Source organism: Schistocerca serialis, chromosome 7 (genome assembly GCF_023864345.2).
Source record: "Schistocerca serialis cubense isolate TAMUIC-IGC-003099 chromosome 7, iqSchSeri2.2, whole genome shotgun sequence".
Classification (NCBI taxonomy): Eukaryota; Metazoa; Arthropoda; class Insecta; order Orthoptera; family Acrididae; genus Schistocerca; species Schistocerca serialis.
Genome location: NC_064644.1, coordinates 186,457,068 through 186,473,871, shown reverse-complemented (window position 1 = coordinate 186,473,871; position 16,804 = coordinate 186,457,068). Strand labels below are relative to the sequence as shown.

Here is a 16,804-nt window from a genome sequence, read left to right as displayed (position 1 = left end):
ATAAAACAGCAGCCTACACAGGAAAATGACGTCCCTCAAGAAATTTAATTAATTTACTCGATATGTAGTGGATGCTTACAGCTTCATTTACTCCAGAAGCGTTTTTATTTATTTTGAAGTAAAGCACTTCAAACCTTATTCATCATCGTATTACAGAATAGTCATGCTTAATAGTCTGTATCTCTTAAAGGTATCAGTTCAACCATGTGACAAATGAAACTTACATGAAAAACTTTTTTGCGTATTTAGTAATTTGCTATCATAATGTGCATCTGTGCTGACTGAACTTCCCTATGTTTTGGCAAAGGTAAAGTGTGCTGTAGACGCATACCAAATTTCATGGAAAACTAAAATATAAGCTTTTAGTAGCAAAAGATTATACTCTTTTGTCAGCTGCTTATATTACTAAAATAAACTTACTGTTTTATTTTTTGTAGGTTCCTGTACTCAGATGAAGTGCAAATTGGACCTGAAACTGTTATGACCACTCTTTATACTGCCAAGAAGTATGCTGTACCTGCACTTGAACGCCACTGTGTTGACTTCTTGAAGCGGAATTTAGGAAGCGATAATGCATTTATGTTACTCACACAAGCACGCCTCTTTGATGAACCACAGTTGACTGCTCTCTGCTTAGAGATGATTGACAAAAATACAGCAGAGGCTTTAGCCGCTGATGGTTTTACAGATATTGATCTTGACACACTCAGTGTTGTTCTCGAAAGAGACACACTTCGCATTCGGGAAGCTAAACTGTTCCAACATGTAGTCAGGTAAGTAAAACATGTTTTCTGTTCAGTTATTTACAGCTGGTTTGCACTGTATTAGTATCTATCAACCACTTTATTTTTTCAGTTTTATTTTATATTTCTGTCAAAGTAGAAAGGTGGAATGGGCCAGATTATTCCAAATACGGGAAAATTAGGGACAGTATGCTCAGAACCTATTTGGAATGTGAGATTTTCCTTTGCAAATAGTTTCTCTATCCCCTCTTCGCCCACCTCCCTTCTCTTTTCTCTGACACACGCAAATGGGTTACTTAAAAAAAAACAATAATTAATATCTGGACACTGACTGGTAATACAAGGTAGTAGACAACAATTAATATCTGGACACTGGCTGGTAATACAAGGTTGTAGATACTACAGTTTTAACAATTTTCAAATAGGTGGTCTTGCGTCACGGGTTACATTTTTTGCAAATAATCTGCTGTTTTCAGCACTTCTTTTGTTTGCTTTTGCATTCTGTAGAAGTGACTGTAATACAGTAACAAGATTTTGAAAATAATGATGTAATCAGTGATGCTATTTTTGAAAATTGTATAATGTAAAAAATTAAAGGAAGTGCATTTTTAAATACAAGCATTTTATTTCTTTGCACTTAGGGTGAGCTTCATATCAGTTCTTAACACAAAATTGTATTGTTTATGTTGTCGCTGTTGAAAAACATATCTTTAGTACTCTAAGCAAAACCTCATTGCTGTCATTGATATCGTTTCTTTAAGAGCCATGAGAAGCATACTTTCAGTTATGGATGATATGTGTTGCCGACAGTGCATCTGTGTTCACATTACAACAGTTTTAATTTTTACAGTTCTACTAGTTACTTGTTGCACATCATCTTCAGTGGATGATGTCAAGTTAAACACCTTCCAGACATCAAATTTCAACCTTATTTTATTAGGCAACCAGTTTCAGTACTTTATTACACTATCTTCAGGCCCCTGACTGATGTGTAGGAATAATCTACCTCGCTTGTGATCGAAGCAGGGGCCAGCAATACTGGTATTAGTAGATATATACTTGCTACAATGACCACTTCAAACAGCACCCACTAAGTCGGCACATTATGTACTTTGTTACATATAAACAACAAATAAGTACACAGAATAGAATATTAACAAAGAACACAGGAGTTCTTTTTGTCTAAATGGGAATCTCTATATTTTCATCCAAATACTAAAAAACCTCCACCTGAGGAAAAAAAATTAAAGCAGTGCTACAAATGTACTGTGTAAAGTGACCACTCTACAAAATAGATGCTTCCTCTAGTTTAAAGTGAGCACAGGTCTTCCATCCAATAAGTTCACTTTAGACTAATTACAAACAAATTCACATCACTCTGCTGGTTGGTGATGCCCTCAAACAATTTCAATGCCAAGACAGACTGTATACACATGAAGTACTTGTCGTATAGATTTATTTATTTATTTTGAAGAATTGGAAATTGAAAACATAGTTTGGTGACCTCAGAATCCTTACCTTGTGTTCATTATATCAATTAAAACTGAATATTATGTGCATTAGTACAGTAACTTTGAACCTCTTAATCTTGGTAATGGATAGTGGTTTTGGAAAAAGGTTCAGGGTTCCCTGAGATCATCTTAAGAGTATACGCAAAAATTTTGACGATTTGCCATGAATATAAATTAAAAATGTGGCTATATCCACTTTTCTCAGAAACTGCCCATGAACAAAAGGTGCCTAAGGTCCAACTTAGACCATTGTAACGCAGAACAACCAACTGATTTGCTCAGTTTGCCTGGAGCAAGTGTGTAATGTTTAAATTTTGATCCTGTACTTAGGGTAGCTGCAGTATTCCCATTCTTCCAGTCAGTATGCAAATAGTCACAAGGCTAAGGGCTATCAAATACTCTTGATCCCTTATATCTGTGACCAATACAAGCCAAGATATGACCCCCTGAAAAATTTTGCTTGGCTTTTTGGAACATAATGGTACCATGCAATGTTTGCTGGACTGATTTAATAATTGAAGTGGCTTTAGCACAACTATCTTCATTTGTATGTTCCAAATGACACATTTTACCTTCTGGGTAATGAATGTGAAATATTATTGTTACTCCGTTTCATTGCCAGCACATTGATATTACATCTTTAGATGATTTCATGTTTTTTCATATTAGTTGACTAAATCTTTGGAGATCGATCTCCTTAATTTGCTTACAGTACCCGCGGCTTATGTCCCATCTTGAGCCATATGCTTGAAGAACTGTGAAGTTGGCTCAAATCTGGTGAGCTTTTTTTTTTTTTTTTTAAATGCTCCATGTGTGTACTGTTGTTCACAATGTCCAGCAAGTAAAATACTGTGGTGGTCAGACATGTCACCATCATCAGGTTGGCTGATGATCTGAGCTCCTGGGGGCATGCAGCCGATGTATATCCCCTCCCACTGCGAGCCATTCCCTACGTTGTCCATGCCAAGGGTGCATGTTGGCAACCGTGGAGGCGATGGATCCAGTGCCTGAGGTATTGTAGGTGTAGGTACTGTGTCCACCCTGGCCACCAGATCATTGTGTTTGCTGAATGTCTTCTTAATTGGATGCAGTGCTGGCTCCCAAGACTTGCTGAGATTGTAGCCACAGTCCCAGTTGAGATTGCCCCTGGTGTGAATTTTGATGGCTTGTCTACCAACACTGCCCCAGTATTTTGTAGTATGTGCTAAAATCATGGTACATTCGCATTCCATCACGTTTCTTGAAGAAACAGTTCTCTGCAGCTGGTGGCTTGTTGGGGTACATTAGTTGAGTGTGCTGCTGGTGTTTTGGCATTGATCTTCGATGGTGAGCACTGTTTGTCCAATGTATCTCTTGGCACATTGGCTTGGAATCTGATATATTCTGGCCTTCCACAAACAGAGGTCATCTTTGACACTGTCTGATAATGCATTTTTCCAAATAGTGCACAAATGTACTGTGTATAAAGGCAGTGGTTACCTCTTTCTGTGTCGCTTCTTCCATCTCCATAGTGATGGAACGGAGAGCATGCCTAATCTGCCATTCTGAGTAACCATTTTTTTTTTTTTTCGGAACAATTTTCTTAGGTGTTCCAGTTCCTGGGGCAGACACTCTGCATCAGAGATGGTGTGCACTCTGTGTAGAATGCCAGTCTTCTGTGCAGGATTGTGACAGTTGTCTGCCTGCAAATACAGGTCAGTGCTCTTCCAATATACACTGTGGCCTAGGTTGCCATCAGTTCTTCTCTTGACCATAACATTCGTGGATGGTAATCTTCCTTCTGCTTCAGTCTCTTTTGTGAATTTGATGTTGGGATGTGTGGTGTTCAGATGTGCAAAGAATTCAAGAAGTTTGTCTCGTCCATGGGGTCAGATGACATATATGTCATCCACATAATGGGAAAAGCAGGTGGATTTCCATTTGGATGACATCAGGGTTTCTTCATCGAAGCACAGTCACAGTTGAGAGTGGGCTGCCCATTACTCTGTTTGTTCATAGCATTCTACAGCAAATAGAAAATACATGGAGGTTAGCACATGCTTGAAAGGGGTAGTGTCTTCAGGCATCATGGTGTATAATGAAATGACATTAAAGCTCACCAGGATATCTTCGAGTCCTTCAGCCTAAAGTTTGAGGTCATTCAGAAAATCGACAGTATTGCAGATGTGATGTGGCCATTTACCCACAAAAGGGCTTAGTATTTCTGTTGGGTGTTTTGCCAGCAAATATGTGGAAGCCCTGATATTGCTGACATTGGGGCATAATAGTACTCCATCTTTGTGGATCTTAGGCAGCCCATAAAATTGTGGTGGAATGGCTTCTTTGGGTAACAAATGCTTGGTGATCTTCTCTGATAAATCCATGTTCATGAGAAGTGCTCTCGTCCTGTTCTCCATCTTCTTGGTGGTGTCAGCATTTATCTTCCTGTAAGAGTCATTTAGCAGGCACTGGATCCTCTCAGTGTAGTCCTTGTGGGAGAGAACATCAGTAGCATTGTCTTTGCAACAGTTCTGACAACAAACCCAGGTCCCTCTCTCAGCAGTACACTTGTGGACTGTTTTATCAAAAAATATGCAGGAGAAACTGAAGAATCAGTATGAAGAATCAGTATGACTTTGTTCAGTAGTTTATGAGCAGACACCAACCTCACGACAATTTATCAGGCGTTGTTTGAGAATCTCCTTCAACTCGTGCCTCAAAATTTATTACATAGTCACTACTTAGTCCAGCACAGTGTGCAGCCTTATCATGTTTATGTGGTCTTTCATGTACACAAAATCTTACATGGTCATCCATGGACATATTTCTTCATTTATTGTATTTTCAGAAGGATTGTATGTCAAAATGCACTTCTGTATGAGACTATTGTAACAAGTGTAATCTCCCCCCTTCCTTCCTTCTTCCTGTTATTGTCCACATTAAGCAATGCCCAGTCCAAGTCATTAATAAGCAAAGTCTTTTATGAAGATCTGAGACGAGTCAAGACTACAATAAACTTTCAAGTTACTTAGCTTGTTTTGCTGACCTAGGGGTCTGATTCTTGAAGATGAAAATCTAACATCAGGTCCTCACAGTTGGTTTGAACTAAATAAATTGGAAGATCGTTGTTGTGAAATTTTTTATGTTGATATATTTTTCATTGATTTGCTCACATTTTAGAATATCATACAGTATTTTGATTTTTCACATTAACTAAGCTGAAATTACATTCTTCACATCTATTACACAAATGTACATCTGATCACATCAGAGGCAAGCTTAAGACTCTCACACTTCACAGAAATATCAATATTCCAAAGGGTTTACAATTTTTCTTAACAAATGAATTCCTACTAGTTTTCATTACATTATTAATTTCAATTATTATTTCATAAATGCATCCAGAAATAAACATAGTAAATAGTACAGGATCATGTAATAGAAGTTTTAAGTGTGCAAATAATTTGTAATTCCAAATATTTAAAAAAAATTGAACTGTACATTCAGAACTAGTACTTATCAATTACAACATTGAATCTAAAATATTTTACAAAATAATTCCTTTTCATAAATTTTAGCTTGAAATATAACATACTGTGTGTAAAATTGTATGAAAGTTTTCAGAAAAACAATTGAACTGATATTGACCTGTCCAAAATTCGAAAAGTAACACTTGATATCGACAACTAATGTTGAGGAAAAGTAATGCTAGAGGAGGATGTCCCATTACAAATGGAACACTTTGAAAAATGGACGAAACACTTCACCTGTTGTTTTTTGTCTAAAACTGTCAAGATCAGATTATTGTAGTATAGTTCAAACACCTCTCCTCTACTGAACAGAAATTACTCATCGTGGGATTGGTGCTCCAGAGATCATCAGTTATTGTCCTACTTGGGATGGGTAAAAAATTATTCCCAAGAGACTTCAAATACTGACTCCATGTTTGTTTTACTATTTTTATTTGTTATTATTTGTTTTACTATTTTTATTTGTTAATATTTGTGACGCACACAGCTGTCTTTTCTCTAATGTCTTAATTTGTTTAGAAAAAACTTTTATGTAAATCAGTACTGAACTAATGAATTGATGCTTGTGAAAATATCTCTGTGCTTTGTGTTGATGAGCTGAAGGTCCAACTTATAAACCCAAAATGTCAGCTTCCGCAACTGAAGTGACAGACTGTGCATATTATAACAATGAAAATAATCAATTTTTGACAATAAAATTGGATAGATAAAAAACCTACTCACCAAGTGGTGGCGGGACATCGCACACATAAAAATATTTTACTTACACAAGGTTTTGGAGCCAGTAGCTCATTCTTCCAGCATAAGGGTTGAAGAGAAAGGAACAGAAGAGGTTTAAGAAAAGGTGTAGAGTTCGGAAAACTCATCCCGAACCCCGGATCATGGGAGACTTTACCACATGGGATGAGAAGGAAAGCCTGATTTCTAACAATTAGTCTTTCCTTCTTCTCCCGTCTGGTAAGTCTCCAATGACCTGAGGTTCTGGGTGATTTTTCTGAACTCTACCCCTTTTCCTAGAACTCGCCAGTTCTTTCCCTTCACCCTTCTTCCTTCCCCGTCAACTCTTCTGCCAGAAGAAGGGCCACCAGTTCCAAAACCTTGCGTAAGTAAAACCTTTTTTTATGTGTGTGTTGTCCTGCTGCCACTTGGTGAGTAGATATTTTTATGCATCCAATTACATTAGACTGTGCATATTGATATCTGTGGTTTGTACTTATAATATTTATGGTGTTCAGTAGGAACTGTGATGCTGCTGAAAGCGAGGGGAACTAATCATGTATTTTATGAAGACATGGAGCTCTAAACCGCAAGTAATGAAATGTAGTCAGATTAAATTGGGAAATCCTAAGTGAATTATATCGGGATGCGACACTTAAATTAGTAGAGGAGCTTTGCTATTAGGGGAGCAAAATAATTGACAATAGCTGAAGTAGAGAAGATTTAAAATGCAGACATTTAGTTGCAAGAAAAGCTTTTAAACAAGGAATAGGTTAACATTGAATATAAATTTAAACATTTCGGAATCCTTTATGAAAGTATTTGTCTGCACATCTGTGCACTTTTAATTATTAATATAACTATTATACCCCTGCAGTTATTTGCTTATGACAGTTATTTATATGAATAGTGTTTCATGCAAGTACTCATTTAGTATATAAACCTGCGAAGTATGTCACTGATCTGTGGAGTGAGTGAGTGGAACAAGAAATGTGGAAGGGATGGAGGGAATTGGAGTATGATGTCGAGGAGGCAGTGTCAGCAAGGAATGAGACTGGAATGGGACATTGGTGTTTCTACCCAGTCACAAAATGCGGGGGAAGTTGGGTATGGCACTTGAAGTAGAGGAATGGGTTGGGAAGGGAGGTGGGGAAAGGTAGAACAGAGGACAAGAAAGACTTCGGAGGGAATAGTGTGAATGGGTTAATCAAGTGACTTGGGAGGCATGGTGACAGGGGTGGAGTTGGATGTAAGATATAACTCCCTCTTCACTCCATTAAACGGTAATACTTTCCTTTCTGCTGTCTCCATAGTCTTGTCCTGTCGTGTGCTCCTGCCCTCACCAAACCCACTATTTTACATTGTGCTCCCTTCCTTTTCTATTGTTTCCCTAGCTGCCTCTGCCTCTCAGCTGTAAACTAAAGAGTAGGTGTGTGGAAGAGGGGTGTTGTGGATGCTGTAGGTAGTGCCAGAGCCGAAACTTAATAAAACATTGTCATGTTGCTCTGGTGGTATCATCTGGTAATGGTGCAGTTGGCATATAGTCATCAATTGCATTGGAAATGGTGATTTCGTTTGCAGGTGTGATAGTGACAGCGGAGTGACAATGATTGACAGCAGCTATTGGTGGTCATGGCAGCCAACATCAATAACCTCATTATTACCAACTGCTATCCTGGCATACTGTGGTTTACAGAATTATTTTAGGTACATTTTTTTGTAGTAAATGCAGTTCTTTATTAACAACACAGAAGTGAGCTGAGCACAGTACTACACAAGCAACAGAGAACATTAATTGCAGAATACAAGTCCAAGTAGAGTCTGATCACGTGCTATGTCATCCTATAATGACAGGCAACTTCCGCAGTCTGTGAGATGACCCTTCACCTAGCACAGCTGTTGCACAAGAATGAAGCCGGCACTGCCGGTGTGCCACCGGGTACACTCATCATATGAAGCAGGCACCCCCTCCTATTGTCGTTTTGCGTGCGACACCAAATATGAGAGGTCTGGTCAACGTGTCTGTGGGCTGATCCTTGGGGATGCGGCGGGGGGGGGGGGGGGGGGGGAGATAGAGAGAGCATTTTCCATAGTAGCGCAATGTCTCCAACTTGTTGAAGGTTACCAGCATTCTCCCATGTAAAGTATTGCTCTATTGTAGCAGCACACTTGACCACATGATTTATACTTTTCTTTATGAATTCTGTAGAGACTCTTCAATAGTGCCATGAGACTAGCACCTTGAAGGGAAATTATGAAAGGGTTTCTAGCTTATGCACAACAGGATTGAAGTAATTCTTAGTATGCTGCATGAAAAAGGCTGTAATCTGGATGGAATGCCAACTTTTCATGTGCCACGTTGTGGAGATCCTAAATCATCGCACGTAAAGATATTTCTTTAGTCAAACCTGTCATTATCTACTTTATTAAATTATCAGTCATGAGAATATGAATCTTTAATTAATGTAGTTGAGAGAGGTGGTGGCGGCATTGTAATGCACCCAGTGGTCTTGTTATAACAGGCAACCAAAGAGAGAGAGGTGATGTAACTGAATAGCCTTTGTAATGATTCAGTTGAGCTGTAATATTTGCGCACTGATTTGGAGGGATAACACAGAGTACTAAATTGTATGAAAATGCAAATGAACAGCATAGTGATTGACAGGTAGTTGTTAACAAAAGAGCTACTGTTACAATGACCAACCAGAGAATGAGCTTAGTGACATCAGTTTTGTTTGCCATTGTCAGATCACTCTGCAGATGACAATTACAACCGTCAGCATAACCCTTGTGATTTGTTTTCATTGTGCTTTGTTTCATTGTGCTGATTTTTTATAATACACAAAGAACGTTTGCAAAATACAGTAAAAGTAAGTACCAAAGTATTAAGGTTCTATGGCCCTGCAAGGGGACCTCAGTACTGTGCAGGTTAACCAAAAACATACAAAGGAATTTATTTAATTATTTATGTATTTATCTGCCTTTACTCATCCAGTCATAATTTCACAATGATACAGGGATTAGTAATGAAAGGGCATAATTACAATACCCTGTCACATTTCAATATATGATCATGGTTTACTGCTTTCTCTGAGACCTCTAAGTAAACTTCAATTGTGTAGTGTGCATTGGTTATGAAGAATGTTTTAGCTGCCTTTTTTAACAGATGTATTTTAGTAATCTTTTTCATTCCCTTTGGATGTTTGTTCATAATTTTGTTCTACGATAGAAAATGCTGTTTAGAGTTTTTTTTTTCTTTTTTGGTTGTTCTTCCTAGGTAAGTCCACACTGTCTCTTGTTCCATCGTTATATATAGAACTATTAGTTAAATAATTGGTAAGATTTTTTATGCTGTGCGCCACAGACTGGAGGGTGCAATAACTTGGCGCAACAAGGTTGCCCAATATTTTAAACAGCTATTTACAATGAGTCCAAGTACAACTTCTAGTTATTATTCATGTGGCTCTTTTACACAGTTCTAAAGCTGTGTTCATGTTTTGTGTCTTTGATATCCAAAAAAGAATCCCATAACTGAGGACTGAGTGTACATAGGCTTAGTATGTTACAAGATATTGGCTTTTGCAAATGGATTCTAAGACCCTGAGAGCATAACAAGCTGATGATGTTATTTTTGCCAGTATCTTTGTATTCTCATCCCATGTTAGTTGACTAGCTCATTCCTGAAACTTCAAGTTTGTTAAACAGTTTATAATTTTTTCATATATGCTTAATGTGACAGAGTTGTTTTTCTCTCCTTATGCTGAAATGCATACTGTTTCTTTCTTTTATGTTCAATATTAATTTATTACATGTCGCTAATCGTATCACATGTTTGAAGGTTTCATTTACTTTCTGTAATAGGAGTTACGATATGTTGTGATGTTTCATTGGAGCTTCATTTCCATAAAAGGTAGTATATATGTAAGATGGGGGGGGGGGTGGAGGGAGGGTGGATGAATTGTTTATATATTTACAGTTTATGTACTCGGTGTTGCTGACCTTTATATGTAATGTTTCGTAATGTAGATGCTTATAATTCTACTCTCTGAGTTCAAAATTAACCATTACTTAAAATGTGACAGGTGGTCTGAATGTGAATGTGCAAGACAACAGCTGCCTATCACCCCAGAAAATCAGCGATCTGTACTTGGCCGTGCTCTGTCATTGGTACGCTTTCCTCTTATGACAGTGGAAGAGTTTGCCATTGGGGCTGCCCAGTCAGGATTGCTTACTGACAGAGAGGTGAGTAGTTTAATTTTATTCTGTTATGCTCTGATACGTATTCATAGGCTATTTGTTTAACTTCGGACTTATTACCTGATAACTAATGTGAAAACCCCCCATGAACCATTGACCTTGCCGTTGGTGGGGAGGCTTGCATGCCTCAGCAATACAGATAGCTGTACCATAGGTGCAACCACAATTGAGGTGTATCTTTTGAGGGGCCAAACAAACATGAGGTACCTGAAGAGGGGCAGCAGCCTTTTCAGTAGTTGCAGGGGTAACAGTCTGGATGATTGATCTTGCCTTGTAACATCAACCAAAACGGCCTTGCTGTAGTGGTATTGTGAATGGCTGAAAGCAAGGGGAAACTACAGCCGTAATTTTTCCTGAGGGTATGCAGGTTTACTGTATCGTTAAGTGATAATGGTGTCCTCTTGAGTAAAATATTCTGGAGGTAAATAGTCCCTCATTCGGATCTCCAGACAGGGACTACTCAGGAGGACGTCATTATCAGGAGAAAGAAAACTGGTGTTCTATGCATCGGAACGTGGAATGTCAGATCCCTTAATTGGGCAGGTAGGTGAGAAAATTTAAAAAGGGAAATGGATAGGTTACAGTTAGATATAGTGGGAATTAGTGAAGTTCAGTTACAGGAGGAACAAGACTTCTGGTCAGGTGAATACAAGATTATAAATACAAAATCAAATAGGGACAATGCAGGAGTTGGTTTAATAATGAATAAGAAAAAAATAGGAAAGTGGGTAAGCTACTATGAATAGCATAGTGAAAGCATTATTGTAGTCAAGATAGACACGAGCCCACACCCATGATGTGATAAAAGGAATTATTCAGATAGTTAAGGGAGCCAAAAATTTAACAGTCATGGGGGACTGAAATTCGATAGTAGGAAAAGGAAGAGAAGAAAAAGTAATTGGTGAATATGGACTAGGGATAAGGAATAAAAGAGGAAGCTGCCTGTTAGAATTTTGGGCAGAGCATAATCTAATCATAGCTAACACTTGGTTTAAGAGTTATGAAACAACGTTGTATATGTGAAGAGGCCTGAGACACTGGAAGGTTTCAGATAGATTATATAATGGTAAGACAGAGATTTAGGAAACATGTTTTAAATTGTAAGACATTTCCAGGGGCATATGTGAACTCTGACCACAGTTTATTGGTTATGAACTGTAGATTAAAACTGAAGAAAGTGCAAAAAGGTAGGAACTGAAAGAGATGGGACCTGAAAGAACCAGAGGTTGTAGAGAGATTCAGTGAGAGTATTAGGGAAAGAAAGACAGTAGAAGAAAATGGATAGCTTTGAGAGATGAAATAGTGAAGCCAGCAGAGGAGCAAGTCTGTAAAAAGGCAAGGGCTAGTAGAAATCCTTGGATAACAGAAGAGATATTGAATTTAATTGATAAAAGGAGAAAATATAAAAATGAAGTAAAAGAAGCAGGTGAAAGGAAACAAACGCCTCAAAACCAGGATCGACAGGAAGTGCAAAATGGCTAGGCAGGGATGGGTAGAGGACAAATGTAAGGATGTAGAGACATGTATCACTAGGGGTAAGATAGATAGTGCCTACAGGAAAGTTAAAGAGACCTTTGGAGAAAAGAGAACCACTTGCATGCATATCAAGAGCTCAGGTGGAAACCAGTTCTAAGCAAAGAAGGGAAAGCAGAAAGGTGGAAGGAGTATATAGAGGGTCTATACAAGGGCGATATTCTTAAGGACAATATTATAGAAATGGAACAGAATGTAGGTGAAGATGAAGATGAAACGGGAGATATGATAGTGCGTGAAGAGTTTGACAGAGCACTGGAAGACCTAAGTCGAAATAAGGCCCCGGGAGTAGACAACATTCCATTAGAACTACTGACAGCCTTGGGAGAGCCAGGTCTAACAAAACTTTACCATCTAGTGAGCAAGATGTATGAGACAGGTGAAATACCCTCAGACTTCAAGAAGAATATAATAATTCCAATTCCAAAGAAAGCAGATGTTGACAGATGTGAAAATTACCGAACTATCCGTTTCATAAGCCACGGCTGCAAAATACTAACACGAATTCTTTACAGACAAATGGAAAAAGTGGTACAAGCCGACCTCGAGGAAGATCAGTTTGGATTTCGTAGAAATGTTGGAACACATGAGGCAATACTGACCCTACGACTTATCTTAGAAGAAAGATTAAGGAAAGGCAAACCTACGTTTCTAGCATTTGTGGATATAGAGAAAGCTTTTGACAATGTTGATTGGAATACTCTCTTTCAAATTCTGAAGGTGGCAGGGGTAAAATTCAGGGAGCGAAAGGCTATTTACAATTTGTACAGAAACCAGATGGCAGTTATAAGAGTCGAGGGACATGAAAGGGAAGCAGTGGTTGGGAAGGAAGTGAGACAGGGTTGTAGCCTCCCCCCGATGCTATTCAATCTGTATATTGAGCAAGCAGTAAAGGAAACAAAAGAGAAATTCAGAGTAGGTATTAAAATCCATGGAGAAGAAATAAAAACTTTGAGGTTCGCCGATGACATTGTAATTCTGTCAGAGATAGCAAAGGACTTGGAAGAGCAGTTGAACGGAATGGACAGTGTCTTGAAAGGAGGATATAAGATGAACATCAACAAAAGCAAGACGAGGATAATGGAATGTAGTCGAATTAAGTCGGGTGATGCTGAGGAAATTAGATTAGGAAATGAGACACTTAATGTAGTAAAGGAGTTTTGCTATTTGGTGAGCAAAATAACTGATGATGGTCGAAGTAGAGAGGATATAAAACGCAGACTGGTAATGGCAAGGAAACCGTTTCTGAAGAAGAGAAATTTGTTAACATCGAGTATAGATTTAAAGGTCAAGAAGTCTTTCCTGAAAGTATTTGGAGTGTAGCCATGTATGGAAGTGAAACATGGACAATAAATAGTTTACACATGAAGAACACGAAGCTTTTGAAATGTGGTACTAAGAAGATGGGTAGATCATGAAACTAATGAGGAGGTACTGAATGGAATTGGGGAGAAGAGGAATTTGTGGCACAACTTGACTAGAAGAAGGGATCGGTTGATAGGACACTTTGAGGCATCAGGGGGTCACCAATTTAGTATTGGAGGGAAGCGTGGAGGGTAAAAATCATAGAGGGAGACCAAGAGATTAATACACAAAGCAGATTAAGAAGGATGTAGGTTGCAGCAGTAACTCGAAGGTGAAGAAGCTTGCACAGGATAGAGTAGGATGGAGTGATGCATCAGACAAGTCTCTCGATTGAAGACCATAACAACAGTAACAATGTGAAAACAAGTGTTAAATTTTATTTTTATGCACTTAGTTGTGGGTAGTGCACTTCCTTTCGGGAATCTAGGTTGAAAGTAATACTCCACATCACATGTTTCTGGATTTCATAATAATAACTAAATATGTGCCATATGATGAACAGACAGTAAAAAAAAAAAAAAAAAAAAAAAAAAAATTGCGTTTCTGTAGTGGTATCATTCATTAATAAAATTACCTTCTACATGTTTTTAGAAATGTTTTCATTCTTTGCTGCTTGTGAGTCTTTTCAATTTCTGGTTGATAGCATCTTCAAGGTCTTATTTATTATGAATTGGCAGATAGCTAATTAGAATTGACATTGGTCAGTTGCCTGCCCTGTGGTAGAGTGAACAACAATCTATGACACTGAGCAGATTCTAAAGTCTGGGACACAGTATTTAATTATGAGTAAAAACATTGAGTGAGTGCTGTAAATATGGAGATAAAGTTCAAAAAAAGGTTAAAAAAGGATACATTTAACTTTTCAACTTTCATCTTCTGTTTGTCATTCCAGCAAGTAGAGTGCTGTTGTGTATGGTGTCCAGATAAATTTCTTCTGACTATTGAAAGTTCTCGGCTTGTGAAATTTTTAATATTTGTGAATTTTTTTTTGCTAGTGTTACATTCTCCAAAATATTCTGATGTCTTCCTTTGAAACTTCGCATGGTACACTTCTTTCAAAACATTATCATGATATTCTACTTAAAGGCCTCTCTCTCTCTCTCTCTCTCTCTCTCTCTCTCTCTCTCTCTCTCTCTCATTAAGATCCTGTATCCCATGGCATATACATGCTCTTTCTCAACACAATCGCCATTATGTTACAACAATCTTGTAACCTCTGTTGACCCTCCTCTAACCAGTTTTTTGGAGTACATCATACCCACCGCAGGACAGCTACTCGCAGTTCCAGGACATCTGCGAAATGATGTCTGTTCCATATTTTCCTCATAGCCACAATCAGTAGTGACAGTCAGAAAGGGCCAACTCAGGAGAATACGATGAAAGTGACAGTATGGGGAAACCACTGTTTGCAGTGGCAGCCATTGTTCTCCAACTTGTATGGGGAAGAGCATTATCTTGTTGCAGGAGCACTTCTTTCATCCATTTCCTTGGCAGTTACTTTTGAACTGCACAGTGCAGCCTCCGAAGAGTCTCAACTTACAGCATTCTGTTAACAGTGGTCCCTGTTTCCATCCTTGTTCCAAAAGGCTGTGGCTATGTGTTTTCCTTCTGAAGGTGCTGTACAGAACTACTTCAGCTGATCCTGGCTGTACGCCTACAGTGCATTCATTGGCCTTTGCTCTCTGGCTCATAGTAGTGGGGCCAAGTCTCATTGCCATTCAAGAGTTTGGATATGACACCTTGTGGATATTGGTTGCAGTATTGAAGGTCATTGTTACATCCTTGCATTGTTGTGTTTGTGATGCATTTGGGGATATGGAACACCTTTCTAAGTGTAAGTTTTTAATGCTCTGTCTAACTCTACATCAGTACTCCACAAGCCAGCTGACAGTGTGTGGCGGGGGTACTTCTGATACCACTAAGTGATTCCTCCCTTTCTTGTTCTGCTTGCGAAAGGCACGTGGGAAGATTAATTGTTTGTAAGACCCTGTTTTAGCTCTAATATCTCAAATTTTCTCATCACAGTCATTTTGTGTGATGTAAGTGGGAGGAAGTAATATGTTGTCCGATTCTTCCCAGAGTTTTGAAATTTCGATAATAAACCCCTCTGCATTGGACAGTGCTCTCTTGTAGCGTATAATACTGGAGTTTGTTGAGTATCTCTGTGCCGACTGAATGATCCTGTGATGTAACGCGCTACTCTTCATTGTATCTTATTTTCTCTCTTCTATCACTCCTACCTGGTATGAGTCCCAGATGGATGAATAATACTCACGAATCGGTCGAACAAGTGCCAGGTAAGCTTTTGTGGGTGAGTTGCATTTCTTGAAGATTCTTCCTATGAGACTCTGTCTTACATTTGCTTTTCTTACTATTTGTTTTACGTGGTCATTCCACTTAAGGTCACTCTGGATAGTTACTTCTAGATATTTTATGATAGATACTGTTTCAAGCAATTTGCCGTCTTGCCGTCAGTAGTTGTGCAGTAGGGGATTTCTTTTCATATGTATGCTCAATATGTTACATTTATTTCAATTCAGGGTTAACTGCCAGAATCTGCACAGTTCATCAATCCTCTGTTGCTCATTCTGTAAATTGATACCGTCCTCTGGCAAAGCTACTTTCTTATAGACAACTGAATCATCTGCAAACAGTCTTAATGAGCTTCTGACACTTCCTGCTAGTTTATTTATGTACATTGTAAACAGTAGTGGTCCTGTCATAGTTCCTTAGGGTACTCTGGAAATTACCTTTCCATCTCTCTCTCTCTCTCTCTCTCTCTCTCTTTCTCTTTTTCATAAAACAGTGGTGCGGGATGGTGTCAAATGCCGTCCCAAAGTCAAGGAACATGGCACCAACCTGAGCATTATTGTCTACAACATTAAGCATCTTATGGAAGAACAGAATGAGCTGAGTTTTTCATGATATATTTTTGGAGAATTCATGTTGATTTTTATAGAGGAGATTTTTGTTCTCTAAAAATGTAATAATTCTTGAGCACAAAACTGGTTCCATAATTTTACAGCTTATTGATTTCAATGATATAGGCCTGTAATTATGCGAATCTGTCCTACGACCCTTCTTGAAAAAAAGGAATGACCTCTGCTATTTTTTTCAATCTCTAGGTTCCCTTCATTTCTCCCCTGTTGTATGATAAACTGCTGCTGTA

At 38.4% G+C, this 16,804-nt stretch overlaps 1 protein-coding gene across 3 annotated transcripts in view; it reads left to right on the top strand.

Moving 5' to 3' along the window:
* The window catches only part of LOC126412232 (BTB/POZ domain-containing protein 2-like), a 70,230-nt gene that overhangs the window by 15,823 nt on the left and 37,603 nt on the right, over window positions 1-16,804 (top strand). For all 3 annotated transcript variants that reach the window (XM_050081722.1, XM_050081723.1, XM_050081721.1), the window contains exons 3-4: window positions 438-773; window positions 10,563-10,722. In XM_050081722.1, coding sequence (XP_049937679.1) covers window positions 438-773; window positions 10,563-10,722 — 496 coding nt within the window. The remainder of the gene's footprint in view (window positions 1-437; window positions 774-10,562; window positions 10,723-16,804) is intronic.